At 32.6% G+C, this 20792-nt stretch overlaps 2 protein-coding genes and 1 long non-coding RNA gene across 3 annotated transcripts; 1 reads left to right on the forward strand and 2 right to left on the reverse strand.

Annotated features, from left to right (window-relative positions):
• Nucleotides 1-1842: 1842 nt before the first annotated feature.
• Nucleotides 1843-2451, reverse strand: LOC140827369 (uncharacterized). The gene is made up of 2 exons (XM_073190032.1): nt 2075-2451; nt 1843-1993 (listed from the first exon to the last, which is right to left on the reverse strand). The coding sequence occupies exons 1-2, from the start codon at nt 2449-2451 to the stop codon at nt 1843-1845; spliced, it is 528 nt and encodes a 175-aa protein (XP_073046133.1).
• Nucleotides 2452-7796: 5345 nt separating this feature from the next.
• On the reverse strand, nt 7797-9384 carry LOC140828499 (uncharacterized). Its single transcript, XR_012117242.1, has 3 exons — nt 9114-9384; nt 8731-8781; nt 7797-8174 (listed from the first exon to the last, which is right to left on the reverse strand). It is a non-coding gene; the product is annotated as an uncharacterized lncRNA (long non-coding RNA).
• Nucleotides 9385-12820: 3436 nt separating this feature from the next.
• On the forward strand, nt 12821-20191 carry LOC140827606 (glucose-6-phosphate isomerase 1, chloroplastic). Its single transcript, XM_073190346.1, has 14 exons — nt 12821-13603; nt 14242-14358; nt 15977-16075; nt 16165-16248; nt 16478-16621; nt 16739-16804; nt 17145-17213; nt 17313-17420; nt 18165-18217; nt 18320-18458; nt 18760-18916; nt 19117-19195; nt 19595-19661; nt 19763-20191. Exons 1-14 carry the CDS (start codon nt 13049-13051, stop codon nt 19892-19894), a joined length of 1869 nt encoding a protein of 622 aa, XP_073046447.1. The 5' UTR covers nt 12821-13048; the 3' UTR covers nt 19895-20191.
• The last annotated feature ends 601 nt before the right edge of the window (nt 20192-20792 follow it).

A 20792-nucleotide genomic window follows, 5' to 3' on the forward strand; every position in this document is an offset into this window, starting at 1 on the left:
TTGCCACAACCAGTGTTTATTACTTAGAGATGCAACTAAACATGTAGGAGCAATGATATGATCTATGTTCCATGAGATTTTATAGGTGTTGCCTTTTCTTACTCCGGTTATAACAATAGAATCATCAGCATTTTTAACTGTGCAAGTGTGCTTCTGGAATGCTACTGAAAATCCATTATCACATAATTGACTAATACTGATCAAGTTATAACAAAGATTTTCAACTAAGAGCACATCCTTAATAGTGATGTTACCATGGATAATCTTACCTTTACCCACGGTTTTACCTTTTGAGTTATCCCCAAAGGTTATCTCTGGTCCAGCACAACTTACTATTCTGATAGTAGACTTTTCTGTCCAGTCATATGTCTTGAACATCCACTGTCCAAATACCATGTTGAGCTACTGATCTTGGTTTTCTTCACCTGTTCCTGCAAGCACAAATTTTAGTATCTGGTACTCAATCTATTTTGGTCCAAGCTTTATTAGTCCCTTTGGAACCCACATTTGTACAATTTTTGTACTTCGGGTATCCATGGAAGTGTGTGCAACAAAGAGTCTGTTGTTTCTAACATTGTGCATCCTAGTATGTTGTTCTTCCCTTCTGTTTCTGTTGTCCAGCCTGTATCTCTTCTGAACAGGTCTAGAATTGTAGTAATGGTAGTTTTTAACCTTCATAGGAGGTTGTCTTCCTGAGTTGAATCCTCTTCTGATTCTAGAACTCTGGTCAAGTTTTTCCTTAGGTTCAACATAACCCAGACCATAATGCATCCTTTTGTTCATCTGATTTACATTCCTTTCTACTGAAGCAGTAGGTACTTCTGGTTTCTGTACCACACTGGATTTCACAAAGTGAATATACTTCCCTGTGCACATATCCAGTTTTGGCTTAGTATTCGTTTCAGAAGTGCCTTCATTATTACAAAATCCGAGACCACTCCTGTCTCCAGATTGTTTTTGTAACTCTTGCATCTTTTCCAATGAAATAGAAGACTTGTTCCAAGCATTTACCAGTAGTGATAACTTCTGGTTTTCAGAAAGCATCTTCTGGTAATCTGCTTTTGCTCTTTCATTCTCCGTTTTTAATTTACTCATCTCAACTTATAAATCATTACAGTTGCCTACTTGCAAGCAAGTTAACTTACTGTTCTGATCCTTTAAGTCCTGATTTTCGATCTTAACTTCCTCGAATGATTGAGAAAGTCTAGAATACTCTTCTACCATGTCGTGTAATGCTTTGACTAACTCAGTGCGTCTAAATTCATCAGAATAAAAGTCAAATACCTCTCCATATGTCGAGGTTGAATCAGTATTTGCCATCAGACATTTGATCTCATCTTCATCACTTTCACTCGAATGGCTTTCAGAACCAGAAGATTCAGAACTTGAGTCTGCCCATTTGAACTTACTTTCTTCTGCAATTATTGCCTTCCTGTCTCTTCTGGTCTTTTTATCATTGCGTTTGACACCCTTCTTTCTCTGGTCATCCTTCTTTGGTTTTGGACAATCAGCAATGAAGTGTCCAACGTTTCCACAGTTAAAGCATGCCATATCACTAGGTGATGATTCCTTTTTGAAATTGCGGTTGGGACTTTGAAATGTTCTATGATTCTTTCTCATGAATCTGGAAAACTTTTTAACAAATAATGACATTGCGTCATTGCTTATCTGTTCAGCACTTCTCTCAGAAGTGTTCTCTAAAGCAGTAGCAGAAGATGAGCTTGGAGCAACTGTAGCAGTAGAGTTAGCAGTAGCTGCGAGAGCTTTGGTTGGTGGATTTGCTAAGGGCTCTTCTCCACTTCGAACTTCAAGTTCAAACTCATATGCCTTTAAATCCGAGAACTAGTCGTGTAGTTCTAACTTGTTGAGATCCTTGGAAGCTCTCATTGCCATTGTTTTGACGTACCATTCTCTGGGTATGCCTCTCATTACCTTTAATGCAATTTCTCTATTGCCAAAGTCTTTCCCAAGAGCTGAGAGTTCATTGACGAGGCTGCTGAATCGTTCATCAAATTCATTCATAGTTTCTCCAGCCCTCATCTTCATATTCTCAAACTTCTGCATGGCTACAGACAGTTTGTTTTCCTTTGTTTCTTCGTTTCCTTCACAAATCTGAATTAATTTTTCCCAGATTTCCTTGGCAGTATGGCACATCTTGATTTTGCTGAAGGTATTTTTGTCGAGTGTCTTGTATAAAACGTCCTTCGCAACGTTGTCAAGATTGGATTTCTTCTTGTCCTCACTTGTCCATTCATATCTTGGTTTTTCAAGCATCTGAGGTGCACCTTCGGCGATAGCAATAGCTGGATTTGGCTTTAAGATCTTTAATGGACCATCAGTCATGACATACCACATGTCATCATCTTGAGCCGCAAGATGAGCGTGCATTCTGATTTTCCAATCATCGAAATCTTCTTTTGAGAACATTGGAACTTTGCTGAAATGAGCCATGTCTGTTAAATATTTTTCAGAACAAGAATAACTCTGCTCTGATACCACTTGTTGAGGATCAGATTGAGTTTAGAAGGGGGGTTGAATAAACTCAATGGCCAACTTATTAAATTCTTTCGAATGATGTGCTAAAATCATGTTAGAGATTTTAACGATTCTTGTTCAAGTATAAAGACCAGCAGATCACAAGATAATGTGCGGAAAACGATATGTTGGTTAGTGGGTGAAAAATGATAAAGCCGAAAAGCAGTAGATAGCACAAGGATTGTTTCTGGAAGTTCGAAGATGAATCTTCTACGTCTCCCCTTCTTCTGTTTCCAGGAGGTATCACTAAAAGACTTTGGTGAATACAGCACAACAATTTTACACACCCACTTCAATAGGACTTGCCCTTCGCCTATTGAAACTCTTAGCTTTACAACTCAACTTTTTGAATGATCTTAAATTCTAGAAAAGACTCTTTTCCAGTTACAAATTCTTCTATCAATGAATTGATGAAATAAATAGCTTAAGAAGATATAACTGAAGTAGCTAGCACAATATGATCTCAATGATCAACAGTATGCAATGAAGCGTGTGCTGCCTTTTTCAGTGTTGAGCTCTTTAGATAACTGAAAGTTCTAACAATGCTCGAATGATGTTTTTCAATTAAGATTTTTGTTCAATGCTGCGTTTCTCTCCACAAAATTCTTCATCTCCATATATAGGATCTATTCAACGTTCAAAAACTGAACGACTCTTTCCTTTTTGGTGTTTCAGCTTTATTGCTTAAAATGAACCCTGCAGAATACATTAAAAGTAATCAGTCGCAGTTCATACCAAAAATGGTATACCGTCTTAAATGTTCTTGTATAGCATTTAATTGCATTTAATGATGCAATAAATGCTGGTATCACGTTAATAGATCAACGATAATATTTAGAGACTTTGAGATACGCAAGATTCTGTTAGTGTATATTTCGAATTTTGTATCCTTCTAGTTCTGATTTTAGCTAAGAAATTATTTGAGCAAGTTTTAGCGCGATACCAGTACTTCTGTTTTACAACATCTACTGGTTTTGTATTAATCCAACATCTACTGGTTTTTCCTTCGCATCTCCTCAATAAATTTAATTCTAACAATTTTGCGCGATACAAGTACTTCTGTTTTACAACATCTATTGGTTCTACTGGTTTTGTACTAATCCAACATCTACTGGTTTTTCCTTAGCATCTCCACAATAAATTTAATTCTAACAAAGGATTTATTAAAGATATACCAAATAAATTAAATAACAGAGGATTTACCGAGATCTCATATAATCATAAATTCATAAAATCACCCATAAACGCCTTAAATGCCATTTCTCGGCTAAGAGGCAGAAGGGCTACAAGATGAATTTATTTTCCCTAGTTAAATTTAAACCTTGTGTTTACCATTTCCTGGTTCTTCTTTTTACTTTATGTTCTAACCAAAGACTCTTATATTACATTAATTCTAAAAATTTAAATAAATCTTTTATTATCTCAATTTAATTCCAAGTTACAAATAAATATAGATCATGTCATAGTAAGCTAATAATTTACCACGAATTCTTTAGCATGTCATTCAGGCTAATCTATGAAATATAATAATTAAACAGTAAATAAAAACAGAAAATAAAAACAATAATAAACTTACAAAGTTGTAATCAGAAGATTGGAAGCTTTTATTGATTCAGATGAGTTGTTTACATGAAGGGAATAGAGGGGAGCAAACTCGACTGTGCCCTCTAAGAACACAGAAAGAACCTATAAATAGATGGAAGAGCCGGACATAAAATCCTGGATTCCAAACTAAAAATATAACCGAACAGTGCAATGCTTTATTAAAGCAACTAGTAATAAAATTCAAAAAGTCTATAGTGTGATATGCCACCACTTGTTGATGTGATATACCACCAGCTATGAAGAGATTCCACTACAACGATCATAATTAAAGATGAATAATTTAATCTTCTTTAATATTGTCCTTTATGGAGTTTTTCAAATTTTCCAAAATATCATTAATTTGAGAAAATTGAGGAATATCCTCCTCTGAATCTTGTGCATCTTGCATCTGCATTAGATGGATGAATTTATTTTCACTAGATTCAAATGCCATAGATTTGTAAGATTTTTAATCAGAACGTCCAATATTCTTATAAATATCCTTCTTCATTTCTTCGATATAAACTTCAATCATTTTTTTCTTTTGAATATATCTCAGAATATTTCTGAGCAGAATCTTGAAAGGACTCACAGAGGCTTTCTTCTTCTTTTGTTGATTATTAAATTCTGTTTGGTATAATGAAATTTTTTCCTCCATTTGATGAATAGTCTCAGAGCCATAAGGCTTTCCAGTTGCTGGATCTTCTCTTAATAATTTATCCTAAATTTTAGTAGAGCTGACTCTCCATAGACAAGGGATACCTTCATCAGTATAACCGAATTCTGGTTGTCATCTCCAGATCCATGGGATTCCAAATTCCATGAAAAATAAACATAGAGTCTTTCCATCTATCCAATGTTTAGAAAATGATTTTTTAATACTTGGGAAAACATTTAACCAAGTATTCATGGGTTTTATGAAAACCTAGGGCAAAATTTTTGCTGATGGACCAAAATTCTTCCACTATATAAAGAATCAATGGACAAGATAATAGAAAACATTTTCACAGATTTTCAGAAAACAATGTATGTTTCTTTTTCTCATTTTCATAAAATAGAGTTTTATTAAAACTCTCAATATAATCCCAAAAATTAAATTTAAAACTCATTTTATGAGTATCAGAATAGAATTCTTTTTCAACCAATGGAGATATACATCATTCTTCAATAGATATTATCTTTTTGATAATAAATTTGGAGAAGTTATAAATTCCTTTTTGCTGGGTATTACTGAAAAAGTGAGTTATATCAACACTTTGTGTAGATAAAAGAAGATTTTCATAAAATCCTCTTTGTTTGTAGGAAACATATACATATGATGTATTGGTTAAGTATCTTTCCATGATAGTCCATGGAGTTTTCTCCCATTGAATGTCTTTTTCTTCTATAAGAAGAATTAATTCACGGTGTTTTGTCTCTGTATATAGAGCAGAATCATTATCATCTTCTTTCATGTTATTAGCATATGATGCTGAAGCTTGATAATCTGTATTATTTCTCTGCTTTTGTTTCAAGAATTCTAGAAATTCATTGTATAACTCATTATTCTGCTCTCTATTACTGGATGAATTGGATAAGTTTTGGGCTATTAGCCCCTGTTTGCCATGATGTGCTATAATATTAGGGGGTTTTCCCCGACCACCTCGTCCTCTATAAGAGGACTTTCCTCTGTCTCGAGAATTCATATATGTGAATAAAAACATTAAGATAAATATTCTCGAGTTTAAAAATCAGGTAAGTGATTATCTTCACTTTTTTTATAAATGATTTCAAAATCAAAAGGAGCTAAATGAACCTGCCATCTTGCAAACATTTGTTTAGAAACATCATGTTTAAAATCTTTCATAAACATAAATTTTGCAGATTTGCAATCAGTTTTTATTATAAACTTTTGATTATATAAATCATCTTGAAATTTTAAAATACATCTCACAATAGCCAAAATTTTTTTTGTTATTGTAAAGTATTTTTTCTAGACATTATTCCATTTTTCAGAATAAAATCGAATAAGATATTCTTGTTTTGTTTTGGGGTCTATTTGTTTTAATATTCCTCCAAAACCTATATCAGAAGCATCTGTTTCTACAATTTTATCCTATTGGGGATTTGCAAACATAAGACAAAGACGATTTTTAACCTTTTGTTTAATATTTTGAACAACTTGTATATGTTTTTCAGACCAAGGTAAATGATTTTTCTTTAATCTACATATCATGGGTTAAGTTTTTTATATAAGGAGAAATATAATTTAAACTTCCTAAAAATCTTTGTAACTGAGTTTTATCAGTTATAATATCAGGAAATTTTAAACCAAATTCTATACTTCTTTGAATAGGAATTATTTTCCCTTTTTCAATCATATGACCAAGAAATCTGATATTAGTTTGAAATAAAATCATTTTAGATTTTGATATAACAAGATCATTTTGAATAACAATGTTTTTGAACATATCTAAATGTTTAAAATGTGTTTCAATATCATTTGAAAAGACTAAAATATCATCAATATAAACAATTATAAAATTGCTATAATTATAAAAAATATCATTCGTTATTTGTTGAAATTCTGAAAGAGCATTTTTTAATCCAAATGGCATTACTGTCCATTCAAAATGTCCTAATGGAACATTAAAAACAGTTTTATATCTATCAGATTCTTTTATTTGAATATGCCAAAATCCTGATTTTAAATCAAAATTTGAGAATATAATTCCATGAACTAGTCTATCTAATAAATCTTTTTTATTAGGAATATGATGTCTAATCCATTTTAAAACCTTATTAAGGGGTTTGTAATTTATTACCAATCTAGGAACTCCTCTTTCCTGCTCATAATGTTTATTAACATAAAAAGCAGTACATGACCAAGAAGATTGAGAAGGTTTTATTAAACCTTTTTCTAATAAAGAATGAATTACATTTTTACATAATTCTAAATATTCAGAATTCATTTGACAACGAGGAGCCTTGGTAGGAATATTATTTTCATCAAAATTTTCTTCATACGGAAGAGAGATAATATGCTTCTTAAGATTCCAAAAAGCATTTGGGAGATCATTACATATTTCTAATGAAAATTTATTATAAATAATTTTTATATTTTCCTTTAATTTAGGATTTAGTAATTTATCATCTATATTTAGAATTTTTACTTCTTCTTTTAAAGAGTTTATTTTAAAAGTTTTTCTTTCAGTCTTTTCTTGTAATTCATTTAAAATTTTATGAACACGTTTAGTTATAAACTGAAAGGAAAAATGATTAACTTAAAAAGTTCCTATAATACTTGTTTCATCAATATAAGTTAAAGGATAAATTTGATAAATAAAAGGGAGACTAAGTATAAGTTGGCTAGAAATATCTTTTGCTAATAAAAAACTGGTTTGGATACAGTTTTTATCTTTGCAAATATATGCTTTTGGTAATTTATAATTTATTTCTAAAGGTTCTCCTCCTGCATGAGAAAGAGAATGAGTAGTTTTATGAAAATACTTCGTATGAATTAATCCTTCCTGTATAACATTTAAATCTGCATCATTATCAATCATATCAATGAAATTTTTCTTATAAGAATTATCAATTAATAAAGTAAAATTAGTATACCATTTTTGAGATATTGTGTGGGGGCCCGTGCTCCTGATTAATATTTAATGACCAAACAACCAGGATTTATTAGTGTAAACAGCGAAAGCGATTAAAATTTTTCATTTTGGGCCTACAGAAATTTCGGCATGACCTATTCATAAATAGGACATCCCAAAAAAAATCAAAACATCACAAATAATATTTATATACTCGAAATAAAGTCATAACATCAACTCACAACCTATAGCCGTACTGGTCAGGACTAAACGCATGTAGAGCCGGCAAGGCTCGTTCACACAACTATCAACTCAAAACATCGTAAAAATAACAGTACAACTACATGGTGCATCTCCCCGATAAATGTATGACTCCATAATATAGTATATATATATATGGGAACTCTCAACCATGACTCAACGACTGGGCACCACTACCTGACGCTCCACCAGACGCGTCAAATCCTCCTGGATAACCTGCTATGGCATCAAAAACAACCATAACATAAAAATAAACGAGGGGTCGGGCCCCAATATGACGAACCAGTAATATTACGATAAATATAACTGACATGAAATAAAATCAAGTAAAATGTGATGCAATGCAATGCGTGAAAGGTAACAACCGATAACGGATATCAAACGGAGTCCAAATGAATCGCATCAACAACAGTAACAGTGGCCACCCGTGCCAGGAACGTAGCAACGCAACATCAAGTCGCCACTCATCCATGCACGTAGCATCGAGGGTATGGGAGCCACCCGCTCAGCCCTCATGCAAGTTATAAGGAGTTATAATCCTACCCACCCGCTCGATCGATGATGCAACAACTCGATAGATCAATATCAATATCAATAGCAATCAAAGGAGTCAAGGCTCGAAATGCTATACACTAACAGTATTAACTCAAATAAATGCATGAATGCAATCACGTATTCACAGAAGCACATAAAGCACACCAAAACTCATTACAAAATACTTAACGTCATTCCACATTGCTATAGACATCATAATAAAATAGTTCCTGCGTACCTCAACTGAACCCTTAATTTACCACTGAAATTTCTTAAATATTTCTCGAAACTCCAATCCTGTGGCAAAATCAATTATTGCACATCAATTCCTATCTTAGTTAAATAATCAAGGAATTTATCGAAAGTAATTCCAAAATTCACACTAAATTTCCAGAACTTATAATTTCAAATCACATCTTAACAGTGTCCGACTAGTACATGTACAGCTCAACAGTCGAAATATCCCAATTTATATAGCTGAAAATTCGAAATTCAGTAAAATAAATTCTGAAAAGGTTGATAAATACCTCGAATCGACTCAATAATTCACCTACAATCAATAATACAACATATATCAATTATTGGAATTCGAATTATTCAAAATACCCAAAATTTCGAAACCCTAAATATCTCAAGGCTTCGAAGTAAAGCTCTAGGAAACTTAAACAGAGAGTTTCCTCACAAATTCCGGTGAAAATGAGCGGCGGTTTCTGATGGGCTCGAAAAGTATCATGAGATTTCTGTGCAAAATGGGTATCAATGTGTAGTTTACGATGAGAGCTATTCGAAAATGTATTTACTTTAATTTTCGGATGATCGAAACGGCCACAATTGATGAAAAGAATTTCAAAATTGAAAAACAAAGAAAACGCAGCTCTCGGTCGGGAAGATGAAGACGAGGAGAGAGAAAAGAAATTTTACGTTTATCTTTTTTTTAAAACTTACTTATACTAAATGGACTGGGCTTGAAACAAATGGGCTCTCACATATTATCATACTTAAAACAGATAAATGTTTTTGATTAGGATCAAGAAATGAAATATCTTGAATATTTTCAAAACTTTCAGAATTATGAATTGAATTGTTATTATTATTTTCAATAACTGAAATACGATAATTTAAATATTATTTTTATGTTGTTTTTTACTTGTTCTTTAAGATTTTCTATCTTTTTAACTAAATCATGTATAGTAACTGGATTTTGTTGACTATATTTTTTCTGTAAAAGATTTTTAACTTCTTTCATAGAATATGCTTGTTCTTGTTTTTATCATTATTATCATATATATATGATTAATACAAGATTTTCCTTGTATACAGTTATTACATTCGTCTAGATTTGAGATATCTGATTTATTATATAGAATATCTTCGGAATTATATGATTCTAAGGAATTCTCAATTTCACTATCAGAATTATTATTCGAATCCATTATTATTTTAAATAATGTTTTTTTTAAATTTTCATCTATATCTAAATTATTAATTTTGTTTTAGCCCAACATTGATTAGCATAATGTCCTTGCTTTTTTGCATTTTCTACAAATTATTAATTTATTTTTGTATTTGTCTGTTTTCCGTAAATCATGACTTTCTTTTCTTTTATTCTTTTTCTCTTTTTGTCTTTCAGATAAATGTCTTTTCTTTTTATAGAATTTCTCGTCTTTATATATTATTTTCTTCTTACCTTTATTAGGTAAGTCCATACCAAATTGATCACAAAATTTACCTAATTGTTTTTTCTCAAGTGAATTTTGTCTTTTAATTTGATTATTTAATTTTAATTCATTACAGAGAGCTAAACCCTCTTGTATACAAATATTTATTAATTTTCCATAAATATAATTTTCATAAGGAATATAAATGTCATCTTTTCTTAAAATCTTTCAGCAAATAGAAAAGGTAAATCATCTATAAATTTGTCTTTCCAAAGACTATTATTACAGTCTGGTATATCATATATTCGAGATAAAAATGTATCTTTATACTATCTAAAATCAGTAAGAGTTTTACATTTTAGATTACTTAATAAAATATGAATTTTTTCATCATTACAGTGAATCTACCAGTAAAATGTTCAATCATTGTCATTATTAATGAATAAACTGAATTTTCTAATTGAGTTTGATTTTCAATTTTAATTGAATTAAGAATTTCTTCTTTATTAGATTGATTTAAATAATTATCTCATCAACCTTTAAATTGGCTAGTATATATATATATATATATATATATATATATATATATATATATATATATATATATATATATATATATATATATATATATATATATATAACAAAAGTGTAAAATTACTTTATAATAATATAAACTTTGCAGAGACTTTAATATGATTCACGTGATATGTTAATATCAGATTAAATGCTTCAATATGTGAAAGCGTATATATTTCTATTTCATTATATTGACATCGTCTTCAACCTCTCGTTCAAAATAAAAAAATTTCAGAAACTTTCGTAATGAAAATTAATGTTCTCAAAAATTTTGAAAAATCAGAAAACTGAATATTGTCATCTTCGAGACTTCAAAGAAGAACTTTAAAATGCAACACAGTTCTCCTACCAGTTATATTCAAAAGAAATTTTCGAGTAAATTTCTTAATATTATTGTGTCCGAACTTCAGACTTTAAGTTTCTTAAATAAAACTTTCATAATTTTTTTTCCTCAAAAATTCATGATATCGGATTTTTCAGAAGAATGAAAAACAAATTTTTCAAATTAGAGGTATCACGGCTTTGATACCAAATGCTAGAGTTTTTCTTAAAAATCATTTTTCTATACATTTATAAACATGATAAACAAAATGTGGAAGCGGATCGAGCATTACCTCCGGTCATCGAATAATTTGTAAGTTTTATGTTTTCCTCGGATTGAAGCTTTCTTCTGATTAAAGCCTTTTAAATCCTCCAACACTCTCTGTAAATGATGTATTTTTTTTTCTTATGAAGTGTGTTTAGAGACCTCAATCACTACTATTTATAGGCATTTTTTCATACCATCGATAAGTTTATTGAGAGCTCGAGAGACAAAAGAAGAGGCGCATGCGTATATCAATTTTCTAAAGTTGAGGTGCGGCGGCGTAAACATATTTTGTCAAAAGATGTAGGCAATGACCATTTCTTGTCAAAAGAAGTAGGCATGCACTTATCAATTTTTCTACAAGTTTATTCTTCTCCTTTTGATTTGATATGTGCCATTTTTCTTATAGCTAATTATAGATATTCGATGTCTTGCTGTTCTAACATAGAAGTAACAATTTTAAAAGGTGATAAACAAAGGGATGGAAGCATGTATTGACAAGAACTATTGTATGTTTTGAAATGAAGAAGCTGACTAACACTCAACAAACTGTGCGAACTTGCACCACACCTGGTTGAAAGCGGTGAGGGTTTTGTAGTTAATGAACTCTAAAATAGAAAAGAAGTGGGTATCATACTGTTTCAAATTGAGTTGTAGCAATAGAATTATCATCATGTTTGATTGACATCTTCTGATTCCGGTATCAGATACCTTTCCTCTGGTATCGACCGCATAAAATGTCAACTTCATCTTAGCAAGGTGGCTGAGAACAGGAGATGGCAAAGATGATGGTTGTTCTGAATAAGGTTGGTTCTGCTATAAACTATACGAAGGGTATAGGGGAAGAATACCAGTTTTAAAAAATATACTTGTATACATGTATATTGTATGGTATCCTTGTATTTGTGTTGATGCCTTACCACAAATATTGATGGGATAAATAACATTTTTAGGATAAACCAATGCACAACCTTTGTGGTCAATAGTCTCAAATTTTTTGTCCAGTTGTATTACGATTTATTTTTTAATTGGTGTAGGTATAGACACTATAAATTCAACTGCCGTCCTATTTGTTTAAAATGACGTTATGGAATATCCCTTTGTTTTTAGAGTGTGTCTCATGGATCATAATCTGTGAGACGGGTCAATTTTACCCATATTCACAATAAAAAGTAATACTCTTATCATAAAAAATAATATTTTTTCATGAATGACCCAAATAAGAGATCCGTCTTACAAATACGACCCATGAGACCGTCTCACATAAGTTTTTGCCTTGTCCTTTATTATTATCACTATTATTATTGGTTTTTCTTAGTAAAGTACATCGATTTTCTCATGTTCCTGAGTTAATTTCATACTTTCGTAAAAATATGCTTCAATTCTCAGCTATATTTTGATTTTTAAACAAAAATATTTATAGAAATTTGATTCTCAAATAATATGGAGGAATATTATCCAACATGATCATGAGTAAATAACCATCGCCAACCAATCAACCTGTGTGTGATGTTAACTTCCATCTCCATGGCAGCAAATATGCATACAATATTGGTTGCCCCTAAATCTACTTTTCCATTTCCAATTTCATTTTCCAATTTCAAGATTCATCATCATATTATATAAAAATGGATTGATCGATTGAATTAATGTAAAATATAAGAAATTTTCAAACAATATAAATACCCTTCAGCCCTGTTGGTGTTTGCTTAGTTTCCATCGCTGCCTCCATTGCAATGGCTTCTTCTGTCTCAGGTTTCTCGTTGAAGTTGAGCCATAAAAAGCCCACATTTTCCTCTTCGAAATCATCGTTTCAGAACCCATCTGTTGTGCGATGTCCGGTTGCTGATAGAACCAGTCGTTTCCGGCCGCAACAGGTGGCGCGTGAGATCCCTCCGACGACTCTCTCCAACTCATTAGGTAACGACGTTGTGTTATCGCCGAAATCAGAGATACAGGAGAAGCCCCGGCTGGAGAAAAAACCCCGGGAGTTGTGGAAAAGGTATGTTGATTGGCTTTACCAGCACAAGGAGCTGGGTCTGTACCTGGACGTCAGTCGAGTCGGATTCACGGATGAATTCTTCCGTGAAATAGAGCCCCGATTGCAAAAGGCGTTCAAAGATATGGAGGAGCTCGAAAAGGGCTCCATTGCCAACCCAGATGAGGGTAGAATGGTGGGTCATTATTGGTTGAGGAATTCGAAGCTAGCACCCAAAGTTTTCTTGGCTCAGCAGATTGAAAAAACTTTAGACAAGATCTATGATTTCGCTGAGAAAGTCATCAGCGGTAAGGTTAGTTTCTGTATATATTTTAATTGTGGGCAAAAACTTGTGTGCTTATGTCCTTTACAGGATCAAATCAGTGTTTTTCTATCTGTTATTTATTGTAGCCAATACTTGATCATCCTTTATATTTTTTATACTATCTTATTGTGCTGGACAATCAGCTGCTCAAGCTTGGGTTTTTAAATTCATTTCTCAGTTTTAGTGATAAGCGTTGAATTTAAATCTTGTTCTAAATGGAAAACTATTGACTGTTTTGAGTGATCCAGTGGGTAGAACAGCGAGCTTCTCATGCGTTGTTTGAAGGTGAATCAAGAATGCACATTAATTTACTTTAGACGACATTTTAAAGATATATCTAGCAAATTTGGATTAGTTTGGCTTATCACTTAACACGCATACCTTTCGCAGTATACCAGTATTACTTGGATGTGACACTTTGATTTTGTAGAAAGAAAAACTTGTTATGTATTTGCTCAGCTAACATAGAGCAGCAAGAACGCTGAATAAACTTCACCTGCTCTTCAGATTTAATTTATTTATAAAGTGTGTATAGATCGATTTTTTGTTATACCCTATATTCTTACTAGACTATTCTTTTTTCCTCACCTTGTTGTTTAATCTGATATCATGTCATTCTGCTGCAGATTAGGCCTCCTCAGAAAGGTAATTTTACTCAAATTCTTTCCATTGGGATTGGTGGTTCAGCTCTTGGACCCCAATTTGTTGCAGAGGCATTGGCTCCTGACAATCCTCCTCTTAAGGTGCTTAAAAGCGTATATTTATTTGTGCATCGTATATCAAACATTGATTAAATTCATCATCCACAGTTATCATATTTTCTCGGTCTAGTGCGAGAGTGTATCTAAAATGCATTTCCCTTCCATAAGTCATAATTAGAACATGTGAAGTAAATATCCATGCTTTTTGATGAATATCACGTTGTAAAGAGTTTGAGTAAATATACTTTATGCTACACCTAAGAGTCTTATTAACTTATCTTAAGTACTTATTTCTATCCATTTTTCAGTTAAAGATGTCTTATGCATTGTTGAGCAAAGACTATCACATCAATTTGAACCAAACATTGTTTATAAACACGAGCAAGTTTGCTAAATTTATTTTGAACATCTCATAGGTATTTAAAACTTATAAGATGTTTAACTAACTTATAAGCTCTTACATCACATCTTAAAATTAAGCTGTAATGATGTTTGAATAAAAATAAGTGATTGAATAAAATGAAAAATCGAGAGGCAAGATGAAGAAATCAAATATGCTGGAGAGGGAGAGAGGGCAATAGAGGATGCCTTGGGTATTAAGATAGACATTGAGGCTTGCTTGTATTGAATAAAACTTATATGATCTTAAAAATAAGCTGATAGCATATACTATATTCAAAGTATTTTACTTCCTTATTTTAGAAAATTATAGGAACTTTTTAAAAAAATTTATATAAATATCTTATTACTTCTTTAAACTGCTAGTAAGATTTTAAATAATTTATAACTGAGCCAAATAGGCTCTTCGTCTCTTTTTTTGAGAGACCTGTAAGATTTGAGAAGTGTTAGCGTAAGAACCTACTACAATTTGAGTAGTGTTAAAGGTGCATGGGATTTTGGGAACTTAATGGTTCACTAGTGTCACAGCGGTTTCTCTCAAATATCAAATTGCAATTTTTTCTCACTCTTCTCTCCTTAGTATCAACATGATCTGATTTTTTTCTTTGTCTTTTGATCATGTGATCTCCTTATAACCTTTTGGAATGTGTTACATGTTTTCAAATATCATCAGTTTAGACATATTATATAAGGAAAAGAAGAAAATTAAATATTTTTATTTTGAGTTTTGGAATCTCTCGAGTGTGAAAATTTCTAGTCATGACTTAAGCCACTGTCATTCTATGAGATTTATCAGAATTTTCTGGATGCAAAAGTCGCTCTTATGTCGAAACCTAAATACTAATATCACTTGCAAATGGCAAATACAATTTTATGCGCTAAGCTATTCAAAACATATTTGTTTGATGTCAAAATGATTGAAAAAAGTAAAATTGTCATTGATAATTTGGACAGCAAAAAATTTGCCAAACTGGTGTTAAGATAGTGTAGGAAAAATAACAAACTGTCAAGGATTCATCAGTTGACCTTATATACGCGTAAGAGACAAGTGTTATTGGGTCCTTTCTCTGGATAAAATTCACCGTGTTTATCGCATTCAGTTGAGAGATGATTTAGTGGGAGTTCTCCAATTACCAGTATCTCTAAGAAACTTGAGGTTTGATTGTTTTCTTAGACCCATTGAAATCCCTTCATGGTAAATTTTGATTGTTTCTGTTTTATGTTATGATGTCCTAATGTCGACTAATCATAACATTTGCAGATAAGATTCATTGACAACACAGATCCAGCTGGAATTGATCATCAAATCGCGCAACTAGGGTCAGAGCTAGTATCAACACTTGTCATCGTGGTTTCAAAGGTATCATCTATCTTTCCACTTGTCAACTTGCTTTCCTGGTGGACACTGCCTGTATGCTGCTAATCTGCTGCTTTCCATTCACCTCTTAGAGTGGAGGCACGCCCGAAACAAGAAACGGTCTACTTGAGGTTCAGAAAGCCTTCCGTGAATCTGGCCTGGATTTTGCAAAACAGGTTTTGGTCTCAGGTTTTTCTTTTACCATTATTTTTTTCGTGCACTTCTCAGAGTTCCAAATATCAGTAACCTATCATCCTACTAAAGTTACAGAATTTGTTCCTTTGTTCGTTTACTCATCTTTATTTTTTAATTTTTTTTTACATTGATCACCTCTATTTTTGTGAGTTCAAATTACTGAGTTTTTTTACAATGAAAATGTTCTGATTTTCGAGAATGTTGTGACAGGGAGTTGCAATTACTCAGGAGAATTCATTGCTCGATAACACAGCTCGGATTGAGGGTTGGTTAGCAAGATTTCCAATGTTTGACTGGGTGGGAGGTAGAACATCAGAAATGTCTGCTGTTGGTTTACTTGCAGCTGCACTTCAGGTTTGTCAATATTCAATTGAGAAGCTTGTACTCCTTTTGTCTTATAAGTTTTTGTCTAATGGAAGGTTTCTTCAAACTAACTAGCTTCATCTGCATTTTCATCATTATCACTCTCAGGGAATTGATATCAAAGAAATGCTTGCCGGTGCAGCATTGATGGATGAAGCAAATAGGACCTCACTGGTAAGACTTTCATTTTTCCTTTCTTGGAAAATTTGGTGCCTAACTATTCTTAATGATTATGATCTTCTGACATCTTTTACATGTTGTACTTAGGCATGTCCTAGATATGTAGTATTCTTCCTGTAAACTTCAATTGCATGGAAAACTTGCTCAATGACTGTCTTTCTTCTCTATTACAGCTTACTTGTTTTTTTCAATCATTGGTCTTTTACAATTTTGTGATGCATAAGTGTTGTCAAATATAATTGCATATTTTTTCCCCGTATGTTACCTCTTGAAACAAATTTACAACAAGAACGAGTAGCACATGACTTGACCCGTTTCATCTTATATTGTTCAGGTTAGAAATAATCCTGCAGCACTTCTAGCGTTATGTTGGTACTGGGCTACTGATGGAGTAGGATCTAAGGTTTGTGTTTTTTATATTGGACTACTTATAAATATTGGTTGGAGTTATATGTTCCTGTGCCAACAGCAAATAATGAACTGAACTTTATTGCTGCTTCAGGATATGGTTGTCCTTCCTTACAAGGACAGTCTGTTGTTGTTCAGTCGTTATTTGCAGCAGCTAGTCATGGAATCTCTTGGAAAAGAGTTTGACCTCGATGGTAACAGGGTATGCTATTAAACTTTACATGAGAACATTTCTTTTGTAAGTATATATAATATGATTATTTAAACTGGATAGTGACGAGAGATTGAAGCAACCTGTGTGGTTTTACTAACTTATTATCATATATTCCCCTGTTTATGTCTTGTTAATAAATTTGACTTTGAAATATTTCACCTTTCTGGTACAAACTTATCGCATTGTTCATTCTCCATATCTCTATCAATGACCTTGAGGCCAGTGCAAAATTTGATTGGTTGTAATTAATGATGATTTTTTACAAACTTTCCTTTTATCATTTCATGCATTTCTTTTACTATAAATTTATATGACTAGTACGTATTCATCATCTGTTCTTCAAATGCATGTGCAAATTGGATAAGTAGATTATGTCAAACACTTGGAGATTGTAAATCTCCACGTCATTGGCATCTCTTAAGACAGACAGGCTATGAGGAGTTTCAACATGAGTTGAGCTTGAAAAATCCAACTGCAATCATCCAATGCACATGTATGTGAGTTAAATGCAAAAGCCTTATTCAACAATTAGTTGATTTCTGGAAAAAAAAGTCTATGACTATATTCTAAAACTTACAGGTGCAATACTAGTCCAAGAAGTCCATTAGTATTCAAAGCTCAATGTGATAATTAGTAATGTGTTGTGCAAACTTATATATGTAATGAAGTACAAATATAAAACAGCCTGCATTTCTTAATGCATAGTTTGCGTCGTTCTTGGTTTATTTGAAGGTAAATCAAGGGATAACTGTCTATGGAAACAAAGGGAGCACTGATCAACATGCGTATGTGTTCATTCAGATTTACTGGATTATTATGGACATGAACAGAGTTTAACTGTAGTCGATGCTCGAAAATCTCATTATTCCTTCCTCTCTCTTCTCCAGTTACATTCAACAGCTCAGAGATGGTGTCCACAACTTTTTTGTAACATTCATCGAAGTTCTACGAGACAGGCCGCCAGGTCATGATTGGGAGCTTGAGCCGGGCGTCACCTGCGGTGACTACCTGTTTGGATTTTTACAGGTAAGCGTCCTTCACCTATGATTTCTTCAGTTGAACTTTCAAAAATGGGAAGGATGATACTTTGTGCTTTTCAGTCAATCGGCAGCTTTTCGGATCAAATTTTTTTGTTCAATTGTTTGCAATAATTGCTATGATAGCCATATATTTCCACTGATTTTTCTTATATTTACTATCAAAACTGAAATACAAGCTTTTGAATTATGACGGAGAGAATATTTCCTTAGAGGAATCCTGTTATTGTTCTTTAGCATGTGTTGCAAAGTCTCTAGCATCTTCTTTACATTCCAGATTTGGTATATAGGGAACAAGATCTGCTTTATATTCCAATGATCGGGAGTCTATCACGGTAACAGTGCAAGAAGTGACACCTAGATCTGTTGGAGCTCTAGTAGCACTCTACGAACGAGCAGTTGGGATTTATGCCTCACTGGTCAATATTAATGCATATCATCAACCAGGTAAAATTTCCGTAATCACTCAATGAACGATTAAAATTTGATGAAGCTAATTCTTGCCTTTGACACTAAGTTGGCTTAAAATTTTGAAGTATCCTTTATTATGAATGGATATCACGATTTGTTGATTATTGATTTTTTATACCTATACTAACTATTTTGTTGGTTCATAAATTGTCTGATTGCTTGTGACATGTCTGCAGGGGTGGAAGCTGGCAAGAAGGCAGCTGGAGAAATTTTAGCTCTTCAAAAGCGGGTTCTTGTGGTACTGAATAAAGCTAGGTATGCTTACAATGTTTTTGCTGGAGATCATATGGGTATATGTTGGATCCAAAGGACAAACAGCAGCAAAATCTTAGATAAACAAATATTGAGCCATAAGCACCTCAGGAAAGTCCAAACCTTAAAGACTAATCAGTTAGGGTGGAAAACCTCTCAAATGTATCAGCCACTTCATGAATATTTGTGGAAGTGTTGTAAGATCACAACAAAATGCTAATGAAATCTACATGGGTGGAAAAACTTGCTTTGTTTAAATTAAAACAAAGTTCGGATTGGCTCCTTAACGAGTCACATCCATTTTGTTCTTCTGAACCTAGGTGTCCAGAAAGATTCTGTTTTCTTATTCTATATTATCCTTCTAAACCCTGATATTTTCTCAAATTCTGTTCATTCTCTCAGCTGTAAAGAACCGGTTGAACCATTAACTCTCGAAGAAATAGCTGAACTTTGTCATGCCTCTGATGATGTATGTATTCTACTTGCTGTTTGATTTGAGCGCTTCCCTCATTCTACGAATGTGTGTATAATTTAGTTTGATGATGATTCTTTTGTACTTCTTGGTGACAGATTGAAATGATTTATAAGATTATCACGCACATGGCTGCAAATGACAGAGCTCTCATTGTTGAAGGTAGTTGTGGTTCACCGAGAAGCATCAAGGTTTTCTTGGGGGAGTGCAATGTTGATGAGATGTACTAGTAAGAGTAGTTCAAAAACGTGTTTCCTCATCAATAAGGTGAATTTATACTGTTTTTTCCATCAATGATCATGGCCTTTGGTGACATTAGCTGGATCCTTATTCGATCAACGAATAAGAATCGTCTTCGAAACTATCTCGTGCGTTAAATTTGTGTTGTATTTATATACCTCGTTATCTATTTTCTGAGGCGTCTTTTGGTAGTCTTCTCAAACCGTCCTAAGTTTTTGTCTCAAAAAACATAATAAGAGAATAATTCTTATCTTCTTTGAAAGAGAATCTTCTCCTTCACACTTCCAGTTTTCTTGATTCCATTTTCTTTTCTTTTTTCTAATCCCATTTCCACTAGTTTGAAATTAATTTTGTGCTGTGTTAAAAATTGAAATGAACATTGCACGGGAGCCCAAATAAAAGCATCAAGAAAAATGGTGTTCCTGGGCTTCTACTTGTAGGAATATGTTCTGATTATTGTTCCATTTGAATGTGAATTTTTTTATTTTTTTTAGGACTCGTAACTGTTATCTTTTGAGTACGTATTGAGGAAAATTTTGGTTTTAATGTAGTAGTATGTAAATCAAGCTATCCGAGTAAACTGTATTAAGCAAGTCATATGCGACATGGTTGATAGGGAAAATGTTGGTAGGAAAAATCATATTCGTGATTATTTGGTGTCATGTGTGCTTATTTCACTAACTCCGATACTAAGGACATTCAACTGTGAATTCTAATTGGAATTGTCTTTTTATATAATAAAAAAAAACCGAATGGAAATTGGCTTTTTTGGTTTCAGTTTTAAATTTCGAAAAAAATTTATGTAGGTTGATTACGTATCTTTCATATCAATAAATAAACCAAAAAAATATTCAAAGAAAATTTTCGATCGTTGCAGTTATATCTTCC

This window comes from Primulina eburnea, chromosome 3 (genome assembly GCF_022965805.1).
Source record: "Primulina eburnea isolate SZY01 chromosome 3, ASM2296580v1, whole genome shotgun sequence".
NCBI classification, from domain to species: domain Eukaryota; kingdom Viridiplantae; phylum Streptophyta; class Magnoliopsida; order Lamiales; family Gesneriaceae; genus Primulina; species Primulina eburnea.